Source organism: Cyprinodon tularosa, unplaced genomic scaffold, assembly GCF_016077235.1.
Source record: "Cyprinodon tularosa strain WSP-4 unplaced genomic scaffold, ASM1607723v1 ctg167, whole genome shotgun sequence".
In the NCBI taxonomy this organism is placed as follows: Eukaryota; Metazoa; Chordata; class Actinopteri; order Cyprinodontiformes; family Cyprinodontidae; genus Cyprinodon; species Cyprinodon tularosa.
In genome coordinates, this window is record NW_024038504.1 from 585,892 (window position 1) to 598,720 (window position 12,829).

At 35.7% G+C, this 12,829-nt stretch overlaps 1 protein-coding gene across 1 annotated transcript; it reads left to right on the forward strand.

Moving 5' to 3' along the window:
* The first annotated feature begins 3,151 nt into the window (after positions 1-3,151).
* Positions 3,152-10,038, forward strand: tax1bp3 (Tax1 (human T-cell leukemia virus type I) binding protein 3). The gene is made up of 4 exons (XM_038281049.1): positions 3,152-3,340; positions 6,029-6,148; positions 8,564-8,641; positions 8,805-10,038. The coding sequence occupies exons 1-4, from the start codon at positions 3,302-3,304 to the stop codon at positions 8,952-8,954; spliced, it is 387 nt and encodes a 128-aa protein (XP_038136977.1). The 5' UTR covers positions 3,152-3,301; the 3' UTR covers positions 8,955-10,038.
* The last annotated feature ends 2,791 nt before the right edge of the window (positions 10,039-12,829 follow it).

Here is a 12,829-nt window from a genome sequence, read left to right on the forward strand (position 1 = left end):
GACGGGTCGCCAGTCCATCGCAGGGCAGCACAGAGACAAACAACCATTCACACACACACCTAAGGAGAATCTAGACAAGTCAATTAACCAAACAGTCATGTTTTTGGACTGTGGGAGGAAGCCGGAGTACCCGGAGAGAGCCCACGCATGCTCAGGGAGAACATGCAAACTCCATGCAGAAAGACCCCGGGCCGGGAATTGATCCCAGAACCTTCTTGCTGCCAGGCAGCAGTGCTACCCAATGTTCCACTGAGCAGCCTTATAAAAGCCTAATTATTCATATATACTACTCAAGGCGTGGGTGCAGGAAAAGCTGTAAATATCTAAGCATGCCAATAAAAAGAAAGTTAGATTAGTATTATGTAATAAACACCGTTTCATTGCCTGATTGATCTTCGCAAACTTTTTTTTCACAAGGTAATAATAATGATAAAATTGTTGTAGATATGAAAACCAACATTTCTGATAATAGATCCTTTTTCTGCAACGTTTTAAAACAGTTTTGTTTTGTTTTTTTGTTAGAGTGGTCTTGTCTTATCCAGTCCGGTGCTCCTGCCTGATGAAAACTATACTTATGTCAGTGATGCTTGGCACACAATATCCTGGCTTCACCACTGTCTGTCTACATCTGTGGCTCACGCCTCCATTGTTGATATGCTGATTGAATATAATTTGGCAACATTTGATCATATGCCAATTCTTATTCATTGTAATCTGGAAATAATTTCTAACTGACACCAGTAAGTACTCTAGTAAGTGGAGAGAGTCTGGACTGGTCTGAACTAAGCTGGGGAGATTTTCCTAAATAAATCCAAATAACTGATCAGTGTCTCAAGGATATAAAGCTTCCTAGTAACGCCATATTGCATTGTGATGTAAATTGCACGGACCCAGAGCATGGTATACAATTGTGGAAATTATATGACTCTATTTTAAATGCAATCCGTATGTATAGTAAGCCTTTATGTAATAATAATAACCATAGTGGTAAACCAGGATGGGATTTGTTTGTAGAAGTGGCACATGCTGAAGCTGGACAGGGCTTTAAGGCCTGGGCTGTGTCAATACAAAATTTAGGTATACTCTTGGATATATAAAGAGGAATAAAAAAATATTAAGGGTTGACCCCTCGGTTTCAAAATAGCTAACTAGCAGGATTGGAAAGAGGTAAGGATTAAATAGCTGCTGAACATTTCTTCTTTGCTCCATCAATGCTGTGGCTCTGATAATATAAGTCAGCTTCGGCAGAAATGTTATGATGAATTGTTTAATTGCGTCAAAAGCAATGTAAGTTCTACTAAGGCCATAAAAAGTGACACGGGATTGATAGTAACACCACAAAGGATCTTGGATGCTGTTTCTAAGCTAAAGAAAAGTAAGTCCTGTGGGTCAGACAAAGTAGCATCTGAACAGGTACAATTCACCTATACTAGGCTGTAGCTCTACTGGCTATCTTCTTTACAGGGTTTTTGATTCCTAGCATTTAGCCAGAATTCCCATAATTGCATTTGATTATGTAATAAAAGGAAAAAGCATGTAAACTCAGGGATATTAATAACTATCAGCCTATAGCCTTATCCAAGGTACTTGAAATGATCATTTCAGACCGACTTAAGCCATATCTTAGCACTACATATAATAAGTTTGGATTCAAGGAACAACATGGCACTGACGCGTATATTTGGAATAAAGGAAATTCTTGACAAATATCACAATCAGAATCCTTCTGTTTTTCTGTGTTTTCTGGATGCATTCAAAGCCTTTGATCTACATGTATTTCACTGTAAGTCATTCAAGGAATTTTTAGGGCGAGGTGTAGCTGGATATTTAGTTAGGATACTTATACTCTTTACTCCTGTCAGACCATGCAGGTGAGGTGGGGTGACTCTGCCTCAGACTCTATTAGGGTCAGTAATGGGGTTTATCAAGGTCCCCCTCTGCTTTGTAATGTTTACACTCACGGCCTATCTGTACAGCTCAGCAGGTGTAGAACTGCATGCATTATTGGTGACTATTTATGTAACCATCTGATGCATGCAGATGACATGATCCTCCTCTGTCCATACAGTGCAGGCCTTTAGCAGCCTCTCAATACCTGTTCCAAGTATGGTCTTGAATTTGACATTAGGTTCAATAATACCAAAAGTAAAATCATGATTGTGAAAAATAACAATGATAAAAAAAACAAAAACAAAAAAATGTATTTCCTGATTTCCATTTATGTGGACAGGCTCTTCCAGATACTGATGAGTATTTAAGTATCCTGGACATTTTGTTGCAAGTGATTTCTCAGATGATGGAGATATGCAGAGGCTGTGCTGTTAATTATACGGACAGGCTAATGTGCTGGCCTGTAAGATTAACATGTGCTCAGTAAATGTTAATACCATGCTGTTTTTGCTTTCCCCTGCAGAGCATACTGCCCACTTGTGGAACAAGTACAAAAAGAGTAGCCTGCAGAAACTGCCTGCCTACAATAATTTTATCAGAATACTACTGAAGGTCCCAGGGCACAGTAGTGTAAGGGAAATGTTTGTGAACTGTGGTGAACACTACTGCCCTGCAGTCATATGGACTTTTATTTATACATTTATGTGCAGGGCTGTGAGCAGTCCTAACTCAATCATACAAGCCCATTAAAGCTCTGTTAGATTTACCTCTTAAATGTGACGCCATTCTGCTTTTATATTCTGCTCTATTTTTAAATATATTTATTATTATTATTATTATTATTATTATTATTATTATTATTAGTAGTAGTAGTAGTAGTAGTAGTAGTAGTAGTAGTAGTAGTAGTAGTAGTATTTACTAATTCTCTCTATGGACCTAATTTCCAAAGTCATTAATAAAGTTTTCATTTAAAAAAAGAAGAAAAATGACTGATCTAATGAACTAATCTTAATCTGGGATTGGCGACTCTGATACGTAATTAAATCTGCTATTATTCCTTCAAACTGTAATAAATTGCACTATTTCAGACGAATTTAGCCATTAAGAAGGTGTGTGTAGACCAGTTGCGTTTAAGGTCAGTCATCACTCCTCTGACGCAGAGTCCAATGGGCTAGACCTAGCTATTTAGCACCGCCACCCCTAGTTGTCTTGGTGAATGAAACAATCATGCGCTTCGCTCCAAGGACAACATTACGTCACCTGGGAAGACGTTGATTTTTGGATTCGGGATCAGCCTGCGGTTAACTCACGGAAGTTGAGTCTCCGTTGAAAACGCTTTTTTTTGTAAAACTTTTTGGAAACATTTAGTTTAAACCTCTTTACCCTGTGTTGTTTTAACACACGCTAAACGATGTCGTTTGTTCCAGGTCAACCAGTGACTGCTATTGTGGTAAGATTGAGAGATATGCCGTTTTTTTCAATGAACTAGACTCTATTGTTCATCCTTTGACTAACATTCCCGGTAGGGTTACTAGCTAAATATGTTTAACTAAAATTACTTTAACTAACGTCAAATACTTGTATTTACTAGCAAGATTTTCTTTGTTTAGCGATAGTGAGAACATTTGTTTCAGTGCATTCTATGCTCAGTGCATTCATGTCTGGTTGAAAATCCAGCTTTAGCCATATAACTATTATTAATAAATACTCTGAAGTTAGTATTTTTAAAAACGATTTTACTTGATTTGTACTTTTGGATACCATGGACATTGCTTATCAGGGGCGTCACCCCCTAGGTGTGTGATTTCTTCTTAGTCCGTGAACGCAACACCAAAGTTCTAACTACCGTTTTCTTTTTTCTTTCTTATCATGGCTCTAATTTGCAATAGTTCAGCACAAACAGTGGTTAGCTATGGTAGTTAGGACTTTTATTTTCATCTCTAGAGAAGATGTTGCTTGTCTACCTACCGTTGATCGAAATCATGTGAAGAAAGAGAGACACCATTACTGCCTTTTATATCCTAATTTTTAATTATGTTTTCATTTTCAAGATTGCACGTGCTTTACAGGATTATTCTAAACTATCCTCTATTCATATTATGAGGATGGAGCTACAAGAGTGTCTTTTTGTTTTATTCAAGATTATAATTTTGGTTAAAGACAAGTTGTTTTTCACTGAAATCTATTAAAGGCTTTTAGTCTGTTATCTTTATTCTCCTGTATACTGTCTGTTCTTTTCTGAATTCATCTCAGTGTTTTTCTGTAGGCCTTTCAGTCTGAGATCTTTTCTGTGTTAATTTTTGCTGCTTAACAATAGTATATTAATCTATTTTCATTTTCTAAAACGCTCAACCTTAGATTCATTTGTGCAGGTTCAGTTGAATCTTCTGCAGAGTTTATGAAAACTTGATATGTTTACTTTTATGGTGCCTGAACAGAAAAACCCTGGCATATCTTCCTAGCAGCCAGATCCAAGTAGGCTTTTTATGATCGGTATGAAGACTTTTTAACTCAACTACGCTACGTACTGCTGTAGTTTTATATATTTTTTTTAAAAAGATGACCATCATACAGAAGAGGATAAGGGCCACTAAAAATAAAAAAGTTAACTGATTCTTAAATTTTAATACAGTATAATATGTAGGGGTGGGTATTGCTAAAGACGTCACGATTCGATTTGAATCACGATTCATATGCCATGATGCGATTCTATCACGATGCATCACGATACTTGAATTATTGCGATGCATTGCAATATTTTCTCCTCCATGTTTTGTTTTTGAATGACTCTGCGTAGTATCCCGTGGCCGGAAATGCTTGTGACACAAGGCAGCGTGCATCAACACATCCGCAGCGACATCTACTGGACTGGAAGTTGTATTACACTTGTTTTTGGCTGATGTTCGCCAACCATTCATGCAATTTTATTTATTAATTTTTTTAAATTAATAATCGATACTTGGTGTCAAGAATCGATGCAGTAGATCACGAAAATTAGAATCATGATGCATCATCATGACGATTATTTTGCACACCCCTAATAATATGACAAAGTTCAGAATTCTGACACCTTTTTTCTCAGAATTCTGACACCTTTTTTCTCAGAATTCTGTAATCTCAGAATTCTTTAATCTCAGAATTCTTTAATCTCAGCATTCTGTGATCTTAGAATTCTGACTTTTTTCCCCCTCAGAATTCTGACTTTTTTTTCTCAGAATTCTGACTGTTTTCTGAAAGCTAACAAACATGTTAGCATCAAGCTGTAGCCATGTCTTAGCTCTCTTTTTTTAATCACCTTCTGCTCTTCCATTAATAAGGTAGCATCACCGGGGACACCTCTTCCTTCATGGTGTCCATCTACATTAAACAATTCTTTTTTTCCATATTAAACTGAAAAATAGTTTAAAAATCAGTCAACTTTTTTTTTTTTATTTCAGTGTCCCAAATCCTCTTCCGTACCATCCTGATCATTGTGCAGGTTTGGCAGATAAACTTGGGTAATTGTTTGTCACAGTGCTAATTGTTTTGTGGAGTAGCTGTTTTCTTGACAACTTATCAAGCTTTTAAAGTCCCACAGCAATGCCTTTGATTACAAATCAAGGATTCTGTTGAAGTGTTGCAGTTAGAAACAAAGATATATGTCATATCATATTTGATAGTCCTGGATTTCCAGTTCAGATATCCTAGATTCTGCATCAACTTAAACTCCCTATTTGTTTGCAAGGCTTTAAAAAGGAGGACTTCTCAAGCTGGAAATCTTTACTCATTTGGCTGACTGACATCTCCAATGAAGTCATCTGTAGACTTCATTGTATTAGAGACTCGGTGGTTATTCATCATTGAACACACAGCCTGTCTTTGTGTTTGAGGAGCTCTGGAGTCGGACTCATCCATCCATCTGTTTGCAAATGATTGCGGCTGTTCAAGTACAGGCTTGCGTATTAACGTTTCAATCTTTATGGATTAAACTTAGCTTGAAACCGGCTTCGCTGTTATTTTAGTATTGAACTACACAATGATACAACTGGGCAGCATTGACAGACCCCTCTGGAAGATTTTATATGCGAGGATTAGTTCCCTCTAAACTAATGTTTTAATCTATATATCATTTTGGACACTTTTTTTTTTTTCCTAACAGCAAAGAATTGAGATCCAGAAACTGCGGCAAGGAGAAAATCTGATCCTAGGCTTCAGCATTGGAGGCGGTATTGACCAAGACCCCGGGCAGAACCCGTTCTCTGAGGACAAGTCGGATAAGGTCAGAAAAAAAAACATTTAAACATTCAGTTTCCTATTACTGGTCTTCAACTTTCAGTTGGATTAAAATGTATTTTCTTTTATGTGACAGAGAAAAGGGAAGGCAATAAACAATCTTTAATTATTAACTTGGCATAATATGGTGAACTGTAAATGAAAACAGGCCTGAAAGGAAAATTGATGGCTTCGTGTGAAAACATGCCAGATTCAAATATGTGAGTAATGGAGAGAAATACTGCAGGTTTACACAGAGCCATCTACTATCTGATTATTGCATGATCCTTCAAAGCTGCAGGGAAATTTGGGAAATATACAGTGTGCTTCTGCTTATTCTGTTACAGATGAATTAAATTCAAAATTTATTACCTGTGTTTATTGATATTTATTTTATGGTGCTTAGGCATAAGGAAATCAAATATAAAACATGATCTGCCTTTATTCAATGCTGAAAAGTAACATTGTTTCACTGGTTCGTAAAGTTGTGTTTGGGAAGCCACTTTATGTGGTGATTGGACGACTTCATGTCCAGTAGCATGAATCATAGTGATAGCATTATGTTTCTGTTACATAAAGAGAAGAGATTAATAAGGTGCTCACAATTTTTAAAAGAGATCTATTGTGCTTTTGAAGCCGTCTGTGTTGTAATTGCGCTCGTTTAACAGATTTAGTGGAAATGCTCCACCAGATGTCTGGAATGGTCTGAGAGATTTTAGGGTTGGGCGATAAAACATAACAGTAAAAATCATGATAGACATCTGATCAATATTAGAGTCTCATCTATCCAGTTTTTTTTATTTTATCTAATCCGATACTGATACCTGGGTAGAGCGTATCAGCAGATATCTGATAACGATCAGATTCAACTGTTGAATGAATTAACAATATATCTTGCCATTTGATTTGAGGCTTTAGCCATGAGGTCAACATTGTTAAAAAAAAAGATAAAAAAAAAAAAAATGAACACAGATATAAATAGAAGTTACATTATTTATTAGAACAGAATAGAAAATCCCTTATAGTCCCACAATGGGGAAATTGTAGTGTCACAGTAGCAAAAGGTTATAGTAGAATGGTCACAAAAATGTTGACCTTAAAAAGGGTATAAGAATAACCGAATAAGTGACGGAGTAAAAAAAAACAGCTAAAATAGTGTACAGTATAGTGTTTTTACTATATAAATACTGTGCATCTGGAGAAAAATCTATATACAGCTGTGAATTTTACAGTAGTGGATATATGAAAATAGTAGTAACACCAGAGGTGTGCAAAATAATGACAGCAGGTTATATAACTGACATAAACTGCAAAAATCAGCATAATGGTAAGAATTTATTGAGGTTGTTGGGAACAGTGATGGTTATAAAGTGTCACAGCTGCTGGGAGGAAGGATCTGTGATAATGCTCCCTGGTGCATTTAGGGTACAGCAGTCTGTCACTGAAGGAGCTTTCCAGATCAGCTTCATGCATGGGGTGGGAGACATTATCTATCAGACATGTTATTTAAATACTATTTATAAATAAGCACCAAAAAGAAAGAAATAACAGTTCCATGTAAAGTGTGCTGGATTGGATCTCAGATATCAAATCACCAATATCTGATCTAGCTATTGGATCGGTGCATCTCTAATAAATATCAACTTAAATTCAGGCTTTTTCTCCCCTGGTCGTTTTTTTCAAATACATGAATCAACATCCACAAAAAGACCTAATCAATAATTATCAACATTGATTGATATTCAGGACCTTATATTGTTATACATTTTTCAGCCATGTGAAAACTGAATTTGTCCCTCTTGTGAACTGCAAGGAAAAGTATTAAAGTATTCTTTCAGCCAGCTCACCAGAAGTCCACAGTAAAGTAGGGGATCTGGCCCTGCTCTTAGCTTTATCTTACTTTAACGTAGTTTTACCCAGTTCATTTTGAAGGGAAAAAGTAGGAAGTAAAGGTTTTAGATGAGCAATGGCTTCTCCGCTTCAGTGACCTGAAAAACGAGCTGACATGAGCTGCTCCAGTTATTATTGCATTTAAAGTTGACTAGGGCTACAACTAACGATTTGTAAATCGATTAATGTGTTGATTATTTTTCAATAAATTACAATTGAAATTAAACCTGGTAAAACTCAAACTTTTCCTCTTTTGGAGTCCTAGATGGAGCATATTGACCGATGAATTATTTTAAATGTTAAATGCAAAATGTTTATATAATTACAATTTTGGTTTAATTACTGTTCTAAGTAGGTTGTGCTGTCAGGTGAAGTCTTGTTTTAGAGTCTCTATACTCCAGTTGGCGATTAATGATTACTAAAGCAGTTGACATTTGTTTTAATGATTGATTAAACCGATTAATTGTTTCAGCCCTAAATTGCAATAAATGTATTTTCTGCTTAAAATAATGTGATTTTTTTTTTTCCTCAGGGTATCTATGTGACCAGGATAACTCCAGGAGGACCGGCAGAAGTTGCAGGGTTGAAGATGGGAGACAAAATCATGCAGGTGGGCAGTAAAAAATTTTCCTACTACATGCTAAAGCCACAAGATGGCACTCTTTCCCACTTTAAATCGTGAGCCGAGCGCTGAATGTGTGTTTGGTTTGTTCTGGCTGTAAATCGATTAATGCTTCTCCCGGAATCTTGAAAACTATCCTTCTTCCTTTCAGGTGAACGGCTGGGATATGACCATGGTGACTCACGACCAAGCTCGTAAAAAACTGACAAAGAGGAAGGAGGACGTTGTGAGGCTATTAATAACCAGAAAGTCCCTAGAAGAAACCGTTAAACAGTCTATGGGATGTCATCCCAAACAGTGATCCAAGGGTGTTAACTGTAGAGGCTAATGCAAGGACGGCAAAGGAACGAACATTTTAATAAGCGCTAAACATTTCCCAAATGCTGTTTCACTGTGGCCTTTAAACACCATCAATGCAAAACAAGCTAACAGAGAGAAGTCAAACATTTAGGGGACTTATCTGAGGCTTGAATATATCAATGACTGCTAGAAATGTATTAGCTGTTCTTTTAAGGTTTGTTTGTAATTTAGTGTAATTTACAAACTGACAAACCTGAACAGCAGATTAAATGAATCATTCAGGTTTCACCATAAGAATGTAATATTTGATCTACTGCAGCATTGATTTACAAGCTGTGTTGTGAGTGTAGAACAAAATGACTTATTGACTTTCATTTTCATAAATTTGTCAAACTAACTTCTAAGCATTTAGAATCAGCAACTCTAATAAAAAACATGTTTCTCAGTTTGGCAGCAGTTTTCTGTTCATCTAAAACAAAGAATCAAACTTCTACTACAGTGGATACCAAAGATACTACCAAGCATTGAATTCAGTATTTAATGCAGAGTTTTTCCTACTTTTCCCTTCTAACAAATGGTACATTTTATTTTATATAGTCTGTGCATGAATGACAACTTTCAGGATTTCTAATTATTTACTCGCCTCTTTCTTTTGGTAAAATTTCTGTTTCTGCTTAGAAGGACAGAATATCTAAATCTAAGTAAAATTCATAAGAACTGAACTTTGAATATTTTATATTTTTGGTTGATACAAGGTTAAAAGTTTAAAAAAATCATATTTTATAAAATTGGCCTAGTACAGGTGTTTTTACAATTATTACTGAGCAGAAGCCAAATTATAGTTATATGTATTAATTTTAAATTGCATTATTCTGGGCATTGGTTATTGTGGCACACAGCTAACAAACTTTTTAAACTGAAAGTTTAACATTCAGTGTGTATTAGTGGACATATGGCATATATTCCCCTGATGTATGCCTAACAATACTTTACTATTATATTTTTTTGGTATATTACTTTAAAATGCGGTTTTATCTTTTCCACTGATTACATTTGATTCATATAATAAAAAAACTTTGAGGCAATAGGTTTGTTGTCTAATGTTTTTATTCTTAAAAGTATGAATTTTAAATGTTCTGGTTCAGGTAAGATGTGAAAATAAGGCTTCCTTTTTAAATTGTCTTGTTCTATATCCTAATTCAGCAATTTAAATTGAACATGCTCTGTACTTTATAGAACAATCAAAACATTTTTTGAGGACTAACTCTACATTTATTTAGTTTTATCCTTTTTTTTATTAGATTTGTTTGCCTTCACAAAACGTATGTGGAGTTTTCCAGCAAAGAGATGATGAGGCTGAAATTGAATGTTATTGTTTTTTGTATTTTTTTTTTTTTTTTTTTTTAGCTCTCAGGCATTTTTGCAGCCTCAGGTTTTCATGATCAGCTGACATTTCAAAGCAAAGGGGGAAAAAAATCTATTCTCTGACCTTTATGTTTCCACTGTGCTTTCTGGTGCAGAGGGCTTTTTGGGCTTTTATCTCCTAAATATCGGAGATCTATACCAAATGAAACCATCTAAGATGAAGTGAGTCCATTGGATATTCAAAGTCTAAAGAATTCCTACTGAGTTTTACTCTGCAACAGTTGTGCTTTATTGATGAACTGATCATATTTAAATTGCAGGAGGGAGGAGCTGGGAGGAAGAATCCTATTTAAATCTGTTTATAGCCTTTCTGTAACACCTGCTCCATCATGGGGTGAGGTGTGTCTTAGAGCAAAGCTGAGCTAAAATCCTTCCTTTGAGGAATAATTGATGAGCAAGCAGTCTCTCTCTGTGTGCTTCAGGGACAGGGAAGCATGCTTCATTCCACTTCTTTGCCCTTCATAGTGTTTTAGAGACAATATGGTTGCACAAACATCTCAGAGCTCCGACTCGCTGCTTCACAGCTGCGACGTTGATATATCACATGTTGCTGGGTAACTAATGGACAGTTTATAGGTTGAAGCAACAAGCATTTAAATTGATTACCAGACACTGTTTTAGGTAATCTAATCAACACACATTATATGCAATGATCATGTTTAATATGGATGAGGACATGATGATCCTAATCTTTTCTGTGTATTCAGAAAAACTCATTTTTAAAGTGGTCTTCAATAAAAATATGATTGTTTTGATGAACCGATGGGGACAGAAGGACATTTAGTTATAAAGAACACTGAGATATTTTTCTGTCGGTTGGTGAACAATTACAATACCTAAGCGTGGTTCATACATGATCCATGCCTCCTACATTATGGCATGATAATTGCGTTTCCATGGTAATGCAGTCTGCCTCGATCGCTTTGGTCCTACACCAAACTGGAACTGGAGAAAAGCCCATATCCAGCATAAGGAATAATAAAATGAAACTGTGCTAATCAATGAATGAGCATTCAGTGGGTTCAGCACATTTAAAAGATAATTTGTTTATTTAAATTATGGATTAGTTTCTTAAATACCTCTGTGTTATAGATTCAGCTGGGTTTATCTTCAGATTATACTCTAACTGCTGGATTTCTTCAACTCAATGAGACTTTTGGCACAATTATTAAGATTTTTTTTTTTTTTGCTAAAAATAACCAAAATTAGGCTTAAAAAATGTATAGACTAAATCACATTTTCAAGTGGGAAGAAAAATTGCAAAAACTTTCACTCATTTTACTAGGAATAAAAATGTTTTTAATGCTAAAATAAAAAAAATTAAAAAAAGTTATCAATATAAAATACTTTGGCTCTGAGTTGTATACAGCAGAGCACTTTGGAAAGAGAATCACACAGTGATGCGGTTGGCCATCTTCTCACTCTGTGTAGGTGGAGCCTTCTTTACCAGCAACCCCATGCTTTTTGATTGGGTTAAGGTGCCTTATTTATACACTATCATTAACTTCACCTTCCCAGAGTTGTTGATTAGCAACGCTGCATGCCCCAACTGCTTCTTCCTCAAGAAGTTCTTCTTTGTTCTCTCAACAATCAGGAAAAGTTTGATATTTTTTTTTTTTTTTTTTGCATCTGGTCAGAGGATGTCAAAACTGTTTAAATCTTCACTGAATTTCCCCACATTTGATTTAGGGGGGAATTCGGGCAGTAAATCAGGTACATTAGGAAAGCTTATTTCATCTGGTTATATAGTCCAGGTTTTACATTTTTCAGTCCTGATTCATATCTTGTGATAATAGGTTGAAAAGTACATAGACACTAAATTAGGAACTTTGCTTTTCAGATCTGCTCTTTATTCACCAAAGTCCAAAGTAGTACATGTACCTCATTACTGCAGAAAATCATCCAATTCATCATTCAGGCTCCTTTTTCATCCAAACCAACACTCATTAACAAGTTGGCTATACATTTGAATTCCTAAGCTTCTGGTAAAAAACAAAAAATGACCCATGTCAATTTATCGGAAAATTTTTGGCTTAATCTTTGCAAGGAGGCTGATAGCACAGCTGAACCACTCTCTCTTTCTTTCTTTGTTTTTTTATTTTTTTACTTAGGAGTACATCTCCCCTCCAAGTTCCCTGTCCTTATTGAGCACTTTGATTACCTCATCAACTTCTACCAAGACAATAAAACTGAACTTCCTTCTCATCAGCAGACATGGTGGCCGTTTTTTCAGAATAAATTTTGTTGAAGGCAACCCATAGTGATTTACCAAAGCCCCTCCAAAATCTTCATACATCCAGGTTTTTACTTATGGTGAGCTGCGTTAGTTGTTACAGATTGTAATGGTAGTTTTAAAGTCCTGTATGTTCAGATGAATACTTAATTGAGCTTTTATAAAGCTTTGTTTTTATCTTTTGTATCCTTGTTTGAATTTTATGTCCCCCATCCAGG

What these genes read in the sequence shown, in the direction of transcription:
- tax1bp3 (XM_038281049.1), top strand. Translation starts at nt 3,302, where the DNA reads ATGTCGTTTGTTCCAGGTCAACCAGTGACTGCTATTGTG. An exon ending in CTGAGGACAAGTCGGATAAG is followed by an intron (nt 6,149 to 8,563) that starts GTCAGAAAAAAA and finishes TTTTTTCCTCAG; the next exon opens with GGTATCTATGTGACCAGGAT. An exon ending in TGGGAGACAAAATCATGCAG is followed by an intron (nt 8,642 to 8,804) that starts GTGGGCAGTAAA and finishes TCTTCCTTTCAG; the next exon opens with GTGAACGGCTGGGATATGAC.